The sequence below is a fragment of the Belonocnema kinseyi genome, chromosome 2, assembly GCF_010883055.1.
Source record: "Belonocnema kinseyi isolate 2016_QV_RU_SX_M_011 chromosome 2, B_treatae_v1, whole genome shotgun sequence".
Classification (NCBI taxonomy): Eukaryota; Metazoa; Arthropoda; class Insecta; order Hymenoptera; family Cynipidae; genus Belonocnema; species Belonocnema kinseyi.
In genome coordinates, this window is record NC_046658.1 from 78,523,848 (window position 1) to 78,545,582 (window position 21,735).

At 26.4% G+C, this 21,735-nt stretch overlaps 2 protein-coding genes across 3 annotated transcripts in view; both read right to left on the reverse strand.

Moving 5' to 3' along the window:
- Positions 1 to 21,735, reverse strand: part of LOC117167604 — a 106,240-nt gene that overhangs the window by 14,780 nt on the left and 69,725 nt on the right. For both annotated transcript variants that reach the window (XM_033352658.1, XM_033352660.1), the window contains exons 5-7: positions 17,671 to 17,864; positions 9,084 to 9,253; positions 8,790 to 8,972 (exon numbers count right to left, since the gene is read on the reverse strand). In XM_033352658.1, coding sequence (XP_033208549.1) covers positions 8,790 to 8,972; positions 9,084 to 9,253; positions 17,671 to 17,864 — 547 coding nt within the window. The remainder of the gene's footprint in view (positions 1 to 8,789; positions 8,973 to 9,083; positions 9,254 to 17,670; positions 17,865 to 21,735) is intronic.
- LOC117167605 (probable small nuclear ribonucleoprotein E) lies at positions 18,076 to 18,969 on the reverse strand. Its single transcript, XM_033352661.1, has one exon. The coding sequence runs from the start codon at positions 18,870 to 18,872 to the stop codon at positions 18,588 to 18,590; it is 285 nt and encodes a 94-aa protein (XP_033208552.1). The 5' UTR covers positions 18,873 to 18,969; the 3' UTR covers positions 18,076 to 18,587.

Sequence of the window (21,735 nt, forward strand, 5' to 3'; positions counted from 1 at the left end):
CTATTTGGCTTTTTCCCCAAACTCGAGATGCATGACCGGCCAGTTTTAGAGTTATTACAAAACTGCTGCAAAGGACACAAGAGAACGTGAGAGTCGGTATACAATTACGTCACATCCGTATTAAAACTACGAAGGAGAATTTAAGAAAATCATCTTCTTTAAAGTCCTTTCAAAACCATTGAAACTTTGTAAATACACCGTCTAATGAGTTTATATTGTTAAAATTTTCCGCATTTTTCATTACACAGCCAAACTTTCCACCAATAAAACAGTTCATAGTTAAATTTTCAAACTAACAAAAATTAGTTTTTACTGAAAAAAAAAATAAATTGTCAATCAATACTTGAATAATTAAATGCTAAGTTAAAAAAATTAATGTTCTACCAAAAAGATGAATTTTCAAGAAATAAATTTTTAATTAAAATGATAAATAATAACAAAATAATTTTTAACAAAAGATTTATTTTCAAATAAAATGATCAGTATTTAACTCGAATACTTGCTTTTAACCGACACGAATCATTTTTAGAAAAGAAGATTAACTTTTAAAGAAAAACATAATTATCAATATTCAATTGGAATAAGTTAAATTTTCAGTTAAAAAAATTATATTCAAGAAAAAAAACTAACTAAAAAAACATTAAAAGATATATTTCTGGTTCCAATCGTGTACAAAACTACGAATCTTAGAATCTGAAGATTGGAACCCAAAATAGCTCGTTTTATCAAAATTAGCCATTGTGAAAGCATTAAATCTATTAAAAAAACATAGTTACATTTTCAATCAAAGTGATTAAATTTCAATTAAAATTGTAAATCATTGACTGGATATAGTTGAATTTCAAACCAGAAAGATCCATTTCAACTAAGATGATGAATATTTAAATAAAATAATTTAATTTTTTATCAAAACGATGGTTTTTAACAGAGAACATTGTTTTCTAAAAAAAATACGAATTTGCAACTAACAATAATTTTGAATAATTAAAAAGTTAAAATTTAAATTTTTAACAGAAGAGTTAAACTTTTAACCAACTAATTTTATTACTAACTCAAAAGATGAATTTTCAACTAAAATGATCAATATTTAACTGAAATACTCGAATTTTCAAAGATTAGCTTTAAAAGAAAAAGATCATTTTCTATAAAAAAATCTAGTTTTCAACAAAATACATGTATTTCCAACAATATACTTGAATTTTCTATTTAAAAAAAATACATTCAAATTTTTTAATTTGGAACTACGAAAGATCAATTCTCAACTCAAAATTAAACAACTGAAGAAATTATTTTTCAATCAAACTGACGAATTTGATACTAAAGTGATGAATCTACAACTGGGATAGTTAAACTTTTTATGAAAAAGAGCATTTTTTAACCATAGAGATTAATTTTCTATAAAAGGACAAATTTTCCACCAAGCAAATAAATTTTCAAACAAATAGTTGAATTTTTAAGTAAAAAATGCCAATTTCAGACAAATAGTTGAAATTTCATTAAAAAGATAAATTTTTTATTTGGGATTGAACATAGATGTATTTTCTTAGGAAAAATCGATTATGCTAAAAAAGCATGAAAAAGATTTCATTAAAAAAATGACTTCCGAATTACCTCACTTTTCGGCTCATTAGAGACAAAAATATGAATTGAAAAAGAAGGAGAAAATGAATTTTCAACAAAAGATAGAATAGTTCAATTTTCTCTTGAAAATCGAATTCTTCACAAAAAACTTAGTTTTTAACAAAATAGTTGAATTTCCTACTAGAATAGTTCAATTTTTAGATAAAAAATTGATTTTCATGAAAGTAGTTACATTTTCAACCATATATGAATTTTCAACTAAAATTATGAATCTTCAATAAAAAAATGAATGTTTAATAAATGAGTTTAACTTTTAACCAAGTAGCTGAATTTTTAAATAAGTCAATGAATCCTTAACCTAATAAACACACTTATATGCTCTACGACTGTGCAGAAATTAGCGATTACTTTTCTAAATTGACAAAAATTATTTTAATCATTTTTTCCGGGTTTTTCGGTGAAGCCAGCACCCTCTAAAACAAATGTTTTAAAAGCAAAAAAATTAAAATGAAGGTTCTCGTGACAAATTCAAAGAGATGTCCGGGTTTTCAATATTTTCAAGGTCACTGTCAATATCTGGATTCATATTGGATAGGTTTTCGGTATACTAGTATATATACGTAGAAAGGCAATACATTTATATTTAAATTAAAACATCTATTTTTGAATTTAGCTAATTATACCACTCCTAGCGTTATCCAGAATCCACGACATAGACCTGGTGGTATGACAGTTATCTTTTTTTTCTTTCATTTTATGCTTTTTAAAAATTATTTATAGTTTTTTTTATTTTAAACGTTTCAAAACGTGTTAATAACAAATGTAAGAAAACTAAAAAATATATTTTTAATTGTAACAAATATTTGTAGTTTAATAACATGCAATTAAAAAAACTGAAAATAAAAACCTTTCCTGTTGATAAAATAACAATTAAAATGTAATTAAACAAGTTTAATTACAAATATAGATATTTAAATATTTAAAAAAACAGTTAAACACACTAAGAAGAGAATTCTACTACTGTTTTTTTTTTTCAATCTTTTAGAGTGTGAAGGATCAGCCATCGAATTAATTTTATGACCAAAATCCAAATCCGTCATTATATAAAAAATGCAAACAATTTCTTAAATATTCCAAAAGTACCTGAATTTTCAGCGTTTAAGATACCTGGGTACTTTTAAAAGCTTTTCTTAATTCTTCAAGTTGACTTTCTAAATTTATATCAACTTTTTCTACTGAAAAACAAGAAGTCACAATGATAATTATACGTTTTTTCAAGTTATATTGCAAGAAATTTGAATGGAAACAATATTATATTTTAAAAAATGTTCTCTTAAAATGGTAATTGTTTATATTATTAACAAATTTAATGAACAAATGCAGTAATCAGGCATTTTTCGACAGAAAAATTCGTCTTTTTCAATGCCAGTCTTTCCAGTTGGGAACTTTATTAGAATTTCAGCAACATTCATAATTAGTTGATGAATGTTATGATTTCTTTAAACAAATTTAATCAACAAATGAATTAATCAGGCATTTATCTACAGAAAAAATTCGTTTTTTTCTATGTCAACTTTTTTAATCAGGAAGTTCATAATAACTTCAGCCAAATTAATGATTTTTTAAACAAATTTAATAAACACATGCATTAATCAGACATTTGTATACAGATAAAATCGTTTTTTTTTCTATGTCAACTTATTGAATTACGAACTTGATGATAACTTCAGCAAAATTCATAACTTTTTCATTAATTTTGTGATTTTTTAAAAACAAATTTAATTTAAAAATGTATTATTGGGGCATCTGTAAACGGAAAAATTATTTTCTTTTTCGATGTCAGACTTTTAATTGGGATCTCCATAATAAATTCAGCACCGTTCACGATGAGTTGAAAATTTTTATGATTTTTGAAAACAAATCATAAAATTATTCAACTAATTTTGAATGTTTCGGCCATTATCAATAAATTCCCAATTAAGAAGACTGATTTTGACAAAAATGTTTCCATAAACAGACGCCAATGAATTTGCTTATAAAATTTGTTTAAAAAAATTATAACATTTATTAACCAATTATGAATTTGCTGAAATCATCATGAAGTTCCTAACTGAAAAGACTGACATCGAAAAAAACGAATTTTTCCGTCTACAGATGTCCGAATAATGCGTTTGTTAAATTTGTTTTAAAAAATCATTAAACTGATCGAAAAATTATTAACTTTACTGAAGTTATCATGAAGTTCCTAATTAAAAATGTTCAAATAGAACAAAATGAATTTTTCTGTCCACAAATGCCTGATCAATGCATTTGGTTATTAAATTAGTTTTAAAAAATCATTAAATTGAACAAAAAAAAAGAGTAATTAACTCAGAAAAAAACGAATTTTTCTGTGGACTAATGCCTGATTAATGCATTTGTTCATTAAATTTGTTTAAAGAAACCACAAAATTGATGAACTTATTATGAATGTTGCTGAAATTTTCATGAAGATCCCAACTGAAAAGACTGGCATTGAAAAAACCGAATTTTTCTGCCGACAAATGCCCGAATAATGCATTTGTTCATTAAATTTGTTTATAATATAAACAATCATAATCTTAAGAGAAATTTTTTTTCATATAATATTCTTTCAATTCAAATTTCCTGCAATATAACTTGAAAATCCGTATAATTATAGAAAATCGTAGAAAACATTTTTTCAACAAATAATTTGTCTATAAAATCTTGTTTTGTTTATTGGCTAATATAGAAACATCGTTTCTCTATGTAACTTAGACGATTTCAACAATTTTCTTGTTATTGACGAGCATCGGGAATGTTAAATATAAAAAATGGTCATTTTTCTCGACATATTTTTTTTATTCTATTCATTTCGTAAAACTGGATTGAATTCAGAGAAATTTAATATCTAAGAGAAGAATTTTGAATGAAATTCATAAAAATTCAAGGTGAATTAAAAAAAAATCTAAAGAATTGAAAACAATTTTCACAGACTTAATTTAACTCAGTAAATTTAAAATAAGCTTAGAAAAATTCAAGGAAATTGAAAGAATTGGATGAAATACCCAAGAATTCAAGGTCAGTTTAATAGACTTCAAGATCAATTAAATAAAAACTTTTGAAAATTCAAATAAATTCACTGAATTAAGTAGAATTGTGTGCATTCAAAAGAATACAAGTAAATTAATAAAAAAATCAAGAGATTTCCAAAGAAATTTAAAAGAATTTAGGTAGAATTCCAAAAAAGTTTTAAATCCTTTCAAATCTTTGAAATCCTACTAATTTCTAACACAAGAAGTGAGTAATTATTACAGAACAATTCAAGATAAATTCAAAAGATTTAAAATAAATTGGAATAATTTTAAGAATCGGAAAAAATTTTATTGGTCACAATAAATTTTAAGTCTATTTAGAGAAATTTAAAAGAAATGAGAATAATTAGATGAAATTCTTAAAAAATCAACCTGAACTTAAAATGTAATCAAGTGAATCGAAAACCATTGAAAAACATGTAAAAATTAATTTATTTGGTCAAATTTTTTGTTAAGGTTATAGGATAAATTAATAAGAATTCAGGGCGAATTACAAATGAATTGTACAAAATATTCGAAAATCTCTTCAAATCTTGGAACCCCTACGAAATCACTCATGCCTGGTGAAAAATTTGTTGAAATCCATTAAAATATTAAAATCCTTTAAAATTATTAAAAGCCCTAGAAATCCATTAAAGTTGTTTAAATCTCTTGAAAATGCTTTGGAAATTTGAAACAAAAACGCTTTAAAATATTTCAAATCCTTTAATCATTGTATCAATTGATCCGCAGGATCAATTAAATTAAAACTTTTGAAAATTTTCAAAAAATCCCTTAAATTAAGTAGAAAAAAGTAAATTTATGGAAATTCGAGTGAATTACAAAACTTCAAGTAAATTCATAAAATTCAAGAGAATTCCAAAGAATTCAGGGTGAATTCCAAATCTTTAAAACTCACAAAATACCTCACTTCTCATGAATCAATTTTTTAAAATGCACTAAAATATTATAAAATTCCTTGATATTTTCTGAAATCATGGAAAATGTATTAAAATACATGGAGAGTTCTAAAATCCCTTGAAATCCTCAAAAATATTACAAAATAACGTCAAATCTTTTAAAACCTCATATGTTCTCTAAAATCGTTCCATATCTTCAGAAATTCCAGAAAACTCTTTATCCTAAAATATGTCAAAAGCTTTAAAATCACTTCAAATTAATTAAATTAATACAACAATTTCTTGGAATCTATTCAAATTCCCTAAAATAATTCAAATTCAAAGCTCCTGAAAATGCCTTAGAAGTTCTAAAAATACCCTCAAATCTTAAGAATTCCTTAAAATTATTGTAATCTATTAAACATTTTTCGGAACCTTTAAAAATACCCTAAAATATTTCGAGAGTTGAAAACGGTAATGTAGCAGCGCTAGTAGTAACTTTGTTCTAAAAAATCATGCATTACCATAGGAAAAATGCATAAAAATTACAAACTATATATGAAAAACCGTTAAAAATAATTTTTTCTTCATAGTGTAGAGTTAGGTAACAAATAAGACTTATGTAATTACTTATTATTTTCCTCAATAGAGGAAAAGGCGACATAATTGATGTAATTCAAACAAAAACAAAAATTGCATGAATATTCAGAACTTATAAAAAAATAATTAAAAAAAAAGTAAATAACGAATGCACAAATGAATGAAAAAAATCGCCAAAAATAAATATTGTTAGCAAATTATAGAATTTCCATAATTTTAAATAACGACAGGATTTTTAATTGACATGAAATATAATCCCGAATTTAAAAATATCCGAAACTAAAATTCACAAACTTCGAGACAGAATTATAAAATAAACGAATGATTAAATTCCCACAAATATTTTAATTCCCGAAATTTAGAACTGGTGAACATGGTGAATTGATTACTAATTTGTAAGCTATTTTGGAAATTCTAAATGAGGTAAACAATTTAATTAATCATTTATTAATTATTTTTGACAATTTAAAATTTCAATAATAGAAATATTGATAAGAATTTAACAATTCATTTATTTCATAATTCGGTCAATTTATAATTAGTCAATTTATATTTTTGGCCATTTTTTTCGCTAATTTGTGGATTTGTTAGTAATTTTTTCGTTATTTAGTATTGATTCCGGATATTCAACCAATTTTAAATATAATGATGAACAAATCTTTCTATATTGCCGTTTTGCAACATAATGCTACTACATAATAAATATAATTATTATATATTACAACCAAGGAATATGATAAATCATAAAATATTGTTTTCTATTCCGATTAAATAACGAACTCTTAAATATAATTTTTTTTTTTTTAATCAAACAGACTTTGTAATGAAGCAAAAAAACATTTTAAAATTTGCAGTCACTCTCAAAGAAAGACGATTAACGAATATTTCTTATCTTTGTCAACACTCAAATTAATTAAAAATAATTTTTCGAAGTGTTATAATAAATCCATGTTAAAATTAAATTCTGAGAATTGAGAACAAAAAAATAATTATTACCAGTTTGTTTTTAAATTAATCAAAATATAGTTTTCATAAAATTCTTGAAAGAAAAAAAGATTTTTTAATATTTCAGACTTGTCAGAAAAGCATCTAGAATATTTTAAAGAATTTATTTTATAGGATTTTACAAAATATTATGAAAAATTCGTGTCTTTTTAAAAGATATTTAGAACTTTAAAAAGTTGAAAAGGAATCAAGAAATATTTTATAAATTTTCAATGATGTTTCTCAGTTTTCAAATATTTCTAATTTATTCAAAACGCCTTAAATTCATGTAAATATTTTTAACACGCTCAAATTTTTCTCAAATTTTTTTTTTAATACCTTAAAATCTTCTAAATCTTTCCAGAAATTTTCAGAGCATTTCTAAAAATCTTTTAAGGTTTTTAATTCATTTTGAATCCCTTCAATTCTACTAAATATTTCTTGAATTTACTCGATTTTTTATTTGTTTTTATGTTATAATCTTACGAAATTGAAACATTTTGCTTTAAAATTTTGTAAACTTTGTTTTAAAATCCTTTCATATGTTTAAAAGCCTTTTTTAATTTTCTCTTAAAGTTTATTTTTAAAAATAAAAAATAATTTAAAACTTTCACACGAATATAGGGAAAATTCTTTTTTTTATTAATCTTGTCAGACCTTCTAAACCTTCTAATCTCTAAAAATTATTAAAATTTTCCTTGCATTTTTTATTTACCTTCCAAAAATGTCTTTCGTTTTCGAAAAACTTTACAAAATTCTAAAAAAATCTTAACAAGTTTCAGTTATTTTTGAATCGTCTAAAAACTTTAGAATATCTCTTAAACTTGCTTAAATTTTTTCTAAAATTATTTAATATAGCGAAATTGCAAAAGTTTGCCTTAAAATCTTTTACACACTTTTAAAAATGTTTAGGAAATAATGAAAAATGTTTTGTGATCTTTTTTTCAATTTTCTCTTGAAATTCCTTTCAAAACAATCATTTAAAAATTTTCCATAAGCCTTAAGATCTGTTTTTTATTCTTTCGATAGCCTGACAAAATTCAGCTTACCTAAAAAATTTCTAAACACTGAAAACTCAAAAATATTATTGTCTCAAAGTCTTCCATGTTCTTTAACCCCACATTTTGAAATCATAAAAACTTAAATTATTCTTTTAAAATAAAACCTAAACCATTTCTCCTAAAAATTACAAAAATCCAGTTTTATTTTTATAATAATTAAAAAATAAACCGTTTTCTTAATACATTTTTAAGAGTCTATAACGGCTCTAAATGACAAAAGTCATATAACCGTAAAAACAACTAGAACAAAATACAAAAAATATTAGTAAACAAGAGTTATCACTTGGCAAAATTTTTACATCTTTTTTGAGCTATGTAAATTTAATAGTGCAAAATTTAAAAATTTCGATTTCAGATTCGGAAAGCGCAGACAATTTAATTGCCAAAAGCCAATCCAATATGAAACGACTAAATAAGCTAAATGAGGAAAAAATGTTAAAATAATGAAAAAGTTACTTTTTAGTGGCATTTTTAAAGTCGAGCCGCTAGGATTTCGAGTTAAACAACTTCTTAATCTGTGAATTGTGTAAAAAAAAGTATACTTTGCAAAGTTTAAATATTTAAAAAGTAATATCCTATTTTAGACTTACCGATAAACCAATTGCCACGTTTGCTTGGGAACGCCAAACCACTGATTGAGCAAACGCTGGAAGGGCATTTTGTTTCGAGAGAGAATCTGAGACCCGGGAAACATGAAAGGACTAACCCTGGGTGTCAGTCGTTTGTCGGTGCACACCTCGGTGAATTTTTTCGGCAAAGCTGCATACCTGTACCTGAATGAAAATTTAAAAAATGAGAAAACACCTGGAATGGAATAAGTACCCAGAAAATCGTACCTTACGTTTTTCGAGGTGACCGATTGACGGGTTTTGAAAAATTCGTACCTCTCCAAGGACAATTCAATTGGGACTGCTCCAGTTGGCTCAACTTCCTCCGCGAATACTTGGCTGTCGATCAGCAAAAGACGAACGTGGCCAATCACTCCGGACAAGTGTTGACAAACTCTGGCTTTTTCTTCCTCTGTCCAATGCTGAGTAGGTTGTGTCACACCTGCCTAAAGTGTTCAATTTTCAAAGTTTAAACATTTAGAGGGTGCCTAGTAGACACTGTCTACTCCAGGGGTCTCCACAATCCACAGGTGCAGCGTGACCGAGAATCGCTTGACCTTTTTCAAAATCTACCAATTTTTTTCGACGAGAAACTCAGAGGAAATTTATGACTGCTTTAAAAAAAATCCAGTTGGAAGGGCTCGGAAAAGCCGTTTTTTTATAACTTGACAGAGCTTGAAATACAAAGTATTTGAACCAAGCAAGTCAATAAAATTATTTCAGAATAAAAGTTTGAAAAATAGAAAAAATTAGAAACTTTAAAAATTGATGACTTAAAATTCAAAGGAATTGAAGTTGCATTAGCGCTTTTGATTAATTTAAAAAGAATTAGATACTACTTTAAAGTACATTGAATGTTTCAAAATCAAAGCTGCTTAAATTGTAGAATTTTAAATTTTCGAAACACTTTAAAAATAAAAAGTAATTTTTTATTTTGGATAAAAAAGTTTTGAAAAACGCTTTCGCAACTGAAGGTGAAAAATTCTTTGCGTTGGTATTAACAGATAGTAAAAATGGTAATTTATTTATCTTTTGTATTTGTTAGATATAATAGTATAATCAATTATATAAGTCCATTTAGCAATTTTTTAAACTTTTAATATGGTTTATTTCATAATTCTCAATTTCAGTGTGAAGTTTCGAATAGAAATAAGGGTCTCGCAAAAAATAAGGTATAGGGTTTTGATAGTTCTGGATCAAAACTAAGTAGATCCGACCTATTGTCTTGGGATCGCTAGTAGTCTACTCAAAATCCTGGAAACAAAATCCTTGAGAATTCCAGCTTTTTCCAGGTATAATTTTTTAAGTAAGGAGTAATTCAAATATTTTTCATTTGTTTTTAAACAATCGACTCGGAACACGACTAGCCTCGATTAAGTACAAAATTAAAGAAATTTAAATGAGATTAAAGTCCAATTTAGAATTCTATTTCATGTCCAACAATCAAATTAATGTGCAGAATTCCTTAAAATAAAACCAAGAATCCAATGACCAAATTTGGAAAACCACCATAAAATATTCCTGATCAAATTTGAAAATAAAAATAAAATAAAGAAAAACACTTTTTCTCTCCTAAAAGAGAAAAGAAAATTTAATAATAAAAATAATAAAATTTAATAATAATAAAAAAGAAAAAAATCAGTTTAGAGTTCAAAATTGTTCAGCTTTTTGAAATCTATTAAATGGTACGCTTTCCTGATATCTTGCTTTATTTAATAAATTTTTCTAAAAATATAGAAAAATCGACTAAAATAGTATTTAGTTTAACCAACTATAGCATTTAATTTTTAAGAACGTTTATTTTTAGTTTACGGACTATGTAAAGAATAGGTTCCATAAGATTATTAAGTTTCCTGAACTTCAAAGTACAGAAAAATTGGTTTTATCTCTAAAATTGAAGAAATATCATTTTTACCAATTGAACATCTCTTTATTGCGAAAACAAAGCAAAGCAGGAATAATTCAAAATTTGTTCCTTTTTTCAAAATCTATAAAAATGTACCCTTGCCAGATGTAGATCTTGTGTATTTGAACAAAAATTCTAAAAAAAAAACGTGTGCAAATTATATTAAAGCCACTAAAATAGCATTTAGTTTGACGAACTTGAAGAGTTTATTTTTAAAAACTTTTTTCAAAATTGAATATCAATATTCAAATTCGTCCTCTTTCATGAAATCTTTAAAATGATACCTTTCCAATATATTTATATTGTATATTTAAACAAATTCAGAAAATATATATAGAAAAGCGATATAATGGTAATTTTTATAGATTTTGAGAAGAGGAACAATTTAGAACTATTAATTGCTCCATTCCTACTTTTCTTTGTTTCTAGAAAAATGATATTTCTTCAATTTTAGGAAAAAAAACCAATTTTTGCCTACTTTGAAGCTCAGGAACATATTCTTTATATAGTCAGTGAACTAAAAACAAACGTTTACAAAAATAAAATGTTATAGCTCGTTAAAGAAGTGCAATTTTAGTCGAATTTTATCAACTTTTTGTATATTTTAGGAAAAGTTTATCAAATAAAACAAGATATATATCATAAAAGGTTACTATTTAATCAATTTTAGGAAGCTGAACAATTTTAAACTCTAAACATCTATTCATATTTTGCGTGGTTTTGAGAAAAATTAAGTTTTTAATTGTTAAAAATGAAAAAAAGATTTTTTCTCAAAAACGCGTAGTACGATTTTTTCTTTCTTGACTCAAAATGACCGGAGCATCATTGAATGACCGTAATATAAGACCTATTTTGTGGAAACGCCTTGAAAAAAACCCTTATTCATGAAAATACCGTGATAAGTAACTTATTAAGAAGGCATTGTCAAAAAATACTTATGCAAACACTCTGGAAGCAAATCTTTTCACATCGTTTCATCAAGTAAATAATTACTTTTTCCTGTTGTTATAATTATAATGGTTTATTATTTTATTAATAATTAAATATGATATATAATTTAACATTAAATGCCTGTATTTTTTAGATTAACCCTTCGTTGCACGTATTTTTCTGTTCAATGAATTTACTTGAAAATACTTACTCGGGGGTTTTTGGGGTCGCTGATTTCGAATATGAAGTCAGAATTTCGAAAATTTCAATTCAAGATGGCGGATCTAAGATAGCGATTTCAAAATTTAGAAAAAAGAGATAAATGAGTTTGAAAATCTGTACGATCGCTGATTACGATCGCTGATCTACGATTAGATTCTCGTAAGTCTTCAAAATAGATCTCATATGGCCAACACTGACACATAAATTGTGGCTGAAATGTTGATGAATTTTTTTAAATTTACTTTTACTTTGCGTAATCCATGAATTCCATAAATGCTTACATTACTGAAATCAAAGTATTTAAAATCTCATCTACGATTTCGAAGATTTACGTATCAATGTAAACTAAATTTGATCCACTAATTTTAATTTAGTGACTTGAAATTCGTAAGCAGCGACTCCAAAAACCCCGAGTATAGATTTTCAAGCTCGTATATCTCTTTTTTTTCAAATTTTGGAACCGGCATCTTGAATCCACCATCTTGAATATTAGTATTTATCACTTCTGAATTCAGATTCGCAATCAGTGGCCTTCAAAACCCCGTTATACCAATTTTGAGAAGAATCGAAAGTTTATTAGGCATACTCGTCCGCCATATTGGATCCGCCACTTTGCTTCCGGTATTTTTTATATCGGATTCACAATTAGCGACCTCAAAAACCCGCAAGTAATCGAATTTGGCCCATTTTACGAACATTTTCTAATTTTGGCCACCTTTTTCTGATTTTTGACCACTGTGTGGCAGCGTAAAACACGCTGTTTTAACTTGATATTTATTTATAGTTTTTTGCATAGTCCTCCAATAATACTTTTTTTACGGCAAAATGATTATTATAGTTTTTTTCTTGGAGTAAAACAATTGAATGAAAAGTTTTAACGAATACGGCCTTTTTCACGGCTTTTTCAAAAATAAGGTTTTTTCCCCGGGCTTTTTCATGAGTACGGTTTCTTTTCACGGCGCTTATAGGTATAAAGTTTTTCCTCAGCATTTACCGAAATATCTTTTTTTTTTCGTTGCATTTTAGTGAGATGTGTTCTTCTTCAGGGTGTTTTAAAACAATGATTTTTTCACAAAGACCTAATAAACAATTTATTTTTTATGGCGTCTTTGAAAAATGTTTTTCTTCATAGCTTTATTTTGCAGTTTTTTTTTCATAAGCACCGGTGATACAATTTTGTTTTTCAGTTTCTAGGGATCCAATTAAAATGTTGAATTTAGATTTCAGAAAGCCTTAACAATTTTTATCACAAGATATTTCTAAATATATTAGCATTGTCAATTAATTATGTTATTACATAATACAAAAAACATACTTAATCATTTCTTGAATTTGTCTCTAAAGTCCATGAATTTGAAAAATAACTCCAATTATTATTTCATGTTAGCATACCTAAAATTCAGTGCACATTTAGGTAAAAAAAATGTGGGTATTATATTAAATTAAATTTAAACCGTGTAAAAATCCTAACTTTTTAAATAAAAATATTGTATTTTCAACGTGATAGATGAACTTTCAACCTAATAGTTGAATTTTTAATCAAAAAGATTAATTTTTGACCAAAAAAAGATTATTTCTCAACAAAAAAGGAATTCTGAAGCAAGTAGTTCAATTTTAATCTAAAAAAGATCCACTTTGAACCAAATAATTGAATTTTGCACAAGCAATGATAACTTTTCAAACAAAAATGAAATAGTTAAAGTTTCAGTTAAAAATATTAATATTCCAATAAACAAATAAAGAAATTTTCAACAGAAATTATGAATATTTAACTGGAATAGATGAATTTTCAAACAAAAAGATTAATTTTTTTAACAAGAAGACTAATTCTCTATCAAAGAATTCAATTTTCACCTAAAAAAAGCTCAATTTTCAACCAAATAATTGAATTTTTAACCAAAAATGTAACAGTTAAATTTTCAGTAAAGAAACTTAATATGCCACCTAAAAAACAAAGAAATTTGCAACCAAAATGAAGAATTTGTAAATAAAAATATGAATGTTCAAACCAGAAAATTCATTTTCTAGTAAGACGATTTTTTCAAAAAACACTTAAATTTTCAATACAATAAATTAGCTTTCCTCAATAACGAAATTTTCAAACAAATAGTTTAATTTTGAACTAAAAAGATAAATTTTTAATAAAAGATGTAACAGTTAAAGTTTCAGTTAAACAAAAGAATTAATTTTTGTCTAAACAGATCAGTTTCCAATAAAAAAGGTGAATTTTCAATTAAAGAAGATAAATTTCCAACTTCAAATTTTCAATTTCTTTTTTAAATAAAAAAGATGAATTATCAACCAAGAAGATTTAATTTCTAACAAAAAAAAAGTGAATTGACAACAAAATACATGCGTTTTCAACTAAAAATAGGAGTCAAATTTCAAGTAAAATTTTCAACTAAAAAAGACAACTTTTCAAGAGTTGAATTATAAAGAAAAATTTTTCATTTAAGACAGAAAAATTAGGCACGCTCTCGAAAAGTTCCCCTTTTGATAAATTATTAATGGATAAGTATGATCGACTGTTAACAATTTATTTGAATTGACTGAAGTTCCTTTAAAAGTACATCTGGAGGTTTTCTTCGAATTAAAACTGAAAAGATAATGTAATTTCTAAGTAATTAGTACTTATTTTAATAAATTTTTACGATTTTAAGGGATTTAAACCAATTTTTAGAGAATTTTAGGGAATATATTAAATTTTACATCAAGGGATTTCTTACAGAATGCTACTGTATTTAACTATTGTATTAAAAATTGTTTTTTTTTTCAAATTAATTTTTCCATGTGAAAATTTAACTATTTCATTTTTGCTACACAATTGATCTTCGTTAGTTAAACATTCGTATTTTTGGTAGAAATTAATCTTCTTGGTTAAAAATTCATTTATTTTATTGGAAAAACGTATTTTTTGTAGAAAATTAATCATCTTGATTAACAACTGATCTGTTTGGTTTAAAATTCATTTTTCCAGTTAAATGTTCATTATTTTAGCTGAAAAGTCATCATTTTGAATCAAAATAAAACTACTTGCTTGAAATTGAAACTCTCGAAAGTTTACTTTAAATAATGTCTCTTTTTTAGTTTCTAGGGATCCAATTGAAATTTTTAATCAACATTTCCAATAAAAATATTGCATTTTCAAACAGGTAAATGAATTTTTAACCAAATAATTAAACGTTCTACAAAAAAGAATAGTTTTCTGGCAAAAAAAGACGAATTTTCAACCAAACAGTTAAATTGTTGATTCAATAATATAAATTCTCAACCAAAAAAGGAATAGTTCAATTTCCAATAAAAAAAATTCATCAAAATAGTAAAATTATCAATAAAACTGAAAATTTTGTGTAAGAATGATGAATCTTTCAGCGAAATATTTGAATTTTTAAAGCAAAAAGAGAAATCTTCAATAAAGATGAATAATCTTCTATCAAAAAAGTGGAATTTTAAGAAAATATATACATTTTGAACCAAATAGTCGAATTTTCAAATAAAAAAAGATGGATTTAAAAAAAAAAAAATAAATAAAACAATGTTTAACAAAATAGTAAAATTTCCAATGAGAATTATGAATTTTCAAACAAAAATTATGAATCTTTAACTGAAGAAAACTTTCAATAAAAGCATATTCAATAGCAACTGCTTTTAATTTTAATGCATATTATTTTATTTTGAACGTTTCAGAATTAAAATTTGATTCAATATTATATAATTTGAAATGGTTTCACAACAATTTCAGATTACGCAATTTTAAACATCTAGAACTTAAAATTTTCAGTCTTTGATGTTAATTGGAAATTATTTTATTTTTAACAATTAATGTTTCAAATTAAATTTCTCAATTTTCAGAAAATCCTCTTAATTTTCACATTTTACAACTTTGAACGACTTAATATTATAAATTATTAAGTTTAATTAATTAAGTTAGAAAATATGCAGTTTGGAACCATTTTTATTCCAATTGTTATTTTTGAAATGATTTCAATTGTAGATTATTCAGTTTTCAGAACTCAAATTTCTCCAGGATGCGGATTTTTAGTGTCAAATTATTTAAATATGAACTAACTTCAAAAAATTGCAATTCTTAATATTTATTTTACATAGTTTCTGAACACAGGGTGGCTGTTTAAATAGCATTTATAAATTCCCGGTCATTTCCAGGTTCGTAAGCATTTCTCAAAGTCAATGAAATTAAAAAATTCAAACTAAAAGCTAGAAATGTTTCCATTTGAAGTAATAAAGACTGAACTGTAAATCATTCTAATCAAATTTAAGCTAGAAAATATTAAAAATTCAACGATTACATCTTTGTTATAATCTAAACACTTCTTAAATTACAAGTTAAATTATTTTAATTTTAAATAGTTTAAAAATCCTTTAAAAGCGTCAAATTTTATTTCAAAATCTTGAAACATCAAAATTTTGTTTTACATCCGTTCAGATTTAAAATTATTTTCGAAATTTTCTCAGAAATTAAAAACTACTTTTAAAATGATTCGAATGCGTCCTAAAGTTTGTTCTTAAATCCTGTACAATGAAAAATATTTACTTAAAATTTTCCAGATTCGATTGTGACGATTTTGGAACTCTTTTTAAATCTTTTTAAATATTATCTTAAAACTAATTAAAAAGTAAATAAAAAGTCATTACCAAAATTTCCAGGAATCTTAAGAAAACAGTTTTTATGAAGCCTTTTTATAATTCTTAAAAAGCTTCGGTTTTTTTTAAATCTTCAAAAATCTATATATTGTTTCAAATTAGGACGCGGGCTATTTGCATTGAAATTCGACACGAATAAAATAAAAAATAAATATTGAGCAATTCTTAGGTTTCTTGATTGAAAAATGTGAAACATTAAACTAAAACAATATTTTATATTTAATAAAAGCCCTTAATTGTGAATATTTTATTATGAAGTTACTTTAAAATTAGAAATATCTTATAAACTTTCAATGTGGCGGTTTACAATTGTTTATTAGTTAGACTTTCCAATTGAAACAGTGTAATTTTTAACGTTGAAATATGGAAATTCTTAAATTTTGAATTGATTCCGAATCGTCTTATCAAATTGATTATTATTCACTTTTTAATCCTTAACCTATAGTTAAATTTTTTAAATCATCATAATTTATATGCACATTATTGAACTAAGCAGATTTTTTTTCTGCAAAAATTGTCGATTTCAAACGATACTAATATTTAATTTTTTATGTCCTTAAAAAAACTAAATATCATGATTCAAAATGATAAAAAATCAATTGATTGTTTAAAAAACTGTTGAAATTAAAAGTTTCTGCGAAATATAAAAGCCGTGAATCAAAATCGTTTTAATTTTGCACCTTTTTTTTGTTTTGAAACCATAAACGTTAGAAAACTTTCAATAAAAGCATATTCAATTAAGATTACAGATTTTAAATGATTTAATTTTTAAATTGAAAACTTTCTAATTTAAAAAAATTCACATTGTATATTTTTCGAATCTAAAAGTATTCAATTAAAAGTTTCTTTTAAATATGAATGCTATAAATTTGAAAACTTTTATTTAAACCTTATCAAATTTTGAAAATTCTTAGATTATTATATTTTTAACGATGAACGTTTAAAATAAACTTGGAAGATCGTTTTCAATTAATTTTCAAGAATTTTGAAGGTAAATTTTAATTTTGAGCGTCAAATAAGAATTTAAATATAATAAAGAATGTAGACTTTAAAAAATGTGAAACTATTGTATTTTTAACGACTAATGTTTCACGTAAATTTGGATTTTCTTTTTAATTTCCAAGAATTTTGTGGTTAAATTACCTGATATTTGGCCCAATTCAAAACTGCTCTCCAAACGTCTTCTTCCTCCAAACCAAGATAATCTGAAGAAATCAATTTGATCAAAGCATCCTTGGGTAAATTACAAAAAGCAGGAGTTTTCACAGTGTCGACAGCATTTTCACCAATAAATGCAAAGCATCGGTCGATGAACGAGGAACATGCACCTTTTCCTCCTGAAACATAAATAAATGTTAAAATCCTTTCGTATTTCAATTCTGACTAAAATTTATTGTAAAGTACTTAACTTGTAGCCACCTTAAAATATTAACTCGATTGCAAATGAAAGAAAATCGAAAATTATAAAATTTTTAAATTAATACTGAAATAATCTGTTTAAAACTAAACGGATTTTAGTACCTAAAAAAACAAACACTACGTCAATTATTCAAATTTTTTAATGAATCAAGTCGAAAATTTGTACACTCTTTTCACATTAATTTAACTATACTTTTTTACGTAACTTCCTGGATTCGCAATAAACAAAAAAAAGATAATTTAGGTGAAACTATCATTCATAATTCACAACTTGCTTTGCTATTTTACATGAACCAAATTTGACTATTCAAACATTGTAATTGGATCTTCATAAACTGAACTTCACAGATCATATTTAATTATACAAAATAATCACTCATTGGTCACGATTTATAAAAGAAAAACAGTTTTAAAGCACTGTGTTTCGGTCAAATCTTCACAAAGAATCACTTTGGGACCACACGAGAAGAAACGAAGATTTCCCGCTGCATCCAAGTGTCAAGGAAAATCTACGTTGACAGGCACATGGAAAAACTTTTGGATCCTTGATTTTCTTCTTATCCAACATCTTCAGGTACTCCGTATTCTCGTTGTCCAGATAGTTGACAGAGGAATGAATCTTTGAGGTTATGTTCGCCGGTCTAATTTGCTCCAGGGTTCGTGTTCTGTATAAGCGTAATATTATCGCCCTTGAGCATGATACGGCCCAGTGGTTTCCTGTTTTTCGTCTTCACGTAGAACTCCTCTGCATCGTCCAGCACCAGGTTCATGTACTCGTCGAAACCGACGATGTGACCCTCGATTCTTAGGTTAACATTCTCGTATAACCAAACCTGCACTCGCGAGCGATTTTGTAGATATCGAAAGATAAGGTTGATGGGCTGCACCATCACCTTCTGCACCTTCTGAGGACCTTTGTACGCCATTTTCGTGCTTTTTCTCGACAAAAATTATATATAACGAAACACACAACGCGTGGTTTCGTTGACTTTCGACGTGAGACAGACGCCGCAAAATGAGTGAATGGCGGGCCTTCCACTGCTACCAATAGTATTTGAAGAAAACAACAAATTATTAAGCAAAAGAAAATTTTTGTGATAATTTAAAGTAGATTTTAAATAATATTAAAAACGAAATAAATTCAAAATTAATTATATACCATGATAAATATTATTTTAAAGAAGGGAATATTCAATACTGGATTCGTGTACTTATTACAAGGTTGGTGACACTGATAGGAACCTGTTAGATTAAGTTTAAGTGGACGGTGCTGCTATAGCCAGAATATCGAAATATCTCGTCAAATCTGTTGGTAATGCAGGAAGTGTCGGCACTATCACAATCTTTAAAAATATGAGGTACACAAATTTGTTGCAAATATGTTTCTTATCTGGATTGCTAGAGGTCAGGCCAATCAAGAAAGTTATAAAAAATCAGGGAAAACCAGACAAAATCAAGAAATTTTCAATCCACTCAAATTAGAGTTAATTTTCTTTTAATTCAAAACTTTTGATAAAAAGTGCTTTATTTTGGTTGAAAATTCAAAAATTTTGTTAAAAAGTTTTTTTTCTAGTGGAAAGTTCATGCATTTTGGTATAAGTTAAATTCAAACATATTAAACAATAGTTCGATAACATGATAAGAAAGTGGTTTTTTAAATTAACATGTGATTTTAAAAAAGAAAAATTCAGTATTCGAAAAATGATGAAAATAAGTGTTTGTTATTAACAGTTGTAAATGAAATTATTGTCGCTTCTGAAGGAATATTCAAGAAATAATTTCCACGCAGTAAATTTTAATGCTGACTCCCCCAACCACTTTTTATTGTGCCTTTAGTTAGAATAATTTTTGTCTTGAAGTGTGAATTTGTTCTTATAATTATGTTATAACTTAACCTAAAATTGTTAAAAAATGATGAACCTTTAAAATATTAATTTCTTTTGAAAAGAAAGCTTACAAGGCCGAAAAACTCAATTTATAGAAAACCTTTAACCTTTGAAATCTAATCATTTAGGATTAGAAAGATCATTTTCCGATGTAAAACGCTGAACTAACATAAAATGCCTGAAAATGAGGAATGTTGAAGATGATTTTCGTTTGAAAATTCTTATTTCCAGTTAAAAAGAAAAACGAAGCACAACCTAACATTTAAACAAATGTTGAGTAATTAAAATAGTACACTAGCGGTCCAATAAGAGGTACATTAAGCTAGCACTTCCACAATCGAATTTTTGAATTTTTCATAGCTCAGAATTTTGGGCTTTTTTGGGCTTTTTTTGGGCTACAATAAAAATTTTTGGGCTCCTTTACTTTTTTCAAAAAATCAATTTTCTTGTGGAGGCGCCAGCTTACATTAACCCAGCACCTCCACTTCTTTAAATCACTAAATAATAAAAGTTCAATTACACCAGAATTTTGGGCTTTTTTTGGGCTCCCAGAAAATACCCACTTCGATTTTTGGGCTCCAAACCTTACAGTAAAAAACTAACCCCATTGAAACACGCAGATATGAAATTGTCAAAAAATAACTTTTATTACATTTTAGAGCTTGAATAAAGTCTCTGGTTTTTGGGCTCCTCGAAAATACACGCTACGATTTTTGGGCTTCAACCCTTAACGTCAAAAATCAACCCCTCTCTACCACGTAAATACAACTTTGTCTGCAAATAAATTTTTGTAGCATTTTTTAATGGAAATAGAGTCTCTGATTTTTGGGCTCCTCGAAAATACCCGCTACGATTTTTGGGCTTCAACCCTTAACGTCAAAAATCAACCCACGTAGATACTACTTTGTCAAAAAATAAATTTTTCTAGAATTTTTGAATGGCAATAGAGTCTCTGATTTTTGTACTCCTCGAAAATACCCGATATGATTTTTGGGCTTCAACCCTGAACGTCAAAAATCAACCCCTCTCTACCACGTAAATACAACTTTGTTCGCAAATAAATTTTTGTAGGATTTTTTTATGGAAATATAGTCGCTGATTTTTGGGCTCCTCGAAAATACCCGATACGATTTTTGGGCTTTTTTTGGGCTACAATAAAAATTTTTCGGCTCCTTTACATTTTTCAAAAAATCAATTTTCTTGTGGAGGTACCAGCTTACATTAACCCAGCACCTCCACTTCTTTAAATCACTAAATAATAAAAATTCAATTACACCAGAATTTTGGGCTTTTTTGGGCTCTTAAAATCCGCAAGAAAAATTTTCCCCAAACCAACCCTTAACTTCCAAAATGAACCCCCTTCAAAAAAATGAAAATTTTCAGTTATTTATTAACGGGATATTTTTGGGCTTTTTTGGGCTCCCAGAAAATACACGTTACGATTTTTGGGCTTCAACCTTTAACGTCAAAAATCAACCCCTCTCTTCCACGTAAATACAACTTTGTCTGCAAATAAATTTTTCTAGAATTTTTCAATGGAAATACAGTCTCTGATTTTTGGGCTCCTCGAATTACAACAGATTTTGTTACAAAAGCGATGTCAACATAGAAATCATGGTTCAGATCGTGGTCTGTTATATTTTCGCCTACACCGTTGACTCATATAGCGCGCTTCTCAAAACGATCAAACGCTAAGTGCCCAAGATTTTAACTTGACTAATTCAACACTTCCTTAAAGGCAGAAATGGTACCCGAAGTGACATTAGTAACTAGTGCGCACATACCAATAATAACATTCTATCCTTCGCAAGAGGGTTAAACGCTAAGCGCTCAAGATCAGCGAATAAAACCAATCCTAGTAACTTTAGCGACAAAAGCGATGTCACTATAAGAATCACGCATC

Excerpts from the sequence above, each read along its gene's own strand:
- LOC117167605 (XM_033352661.1), bottom strand. The coding sequence starts at position 18,872 with ATGGCGTACAAAGGTCCTCAGAAGGTGCAGAAGGTGATGGTGCAGCCC.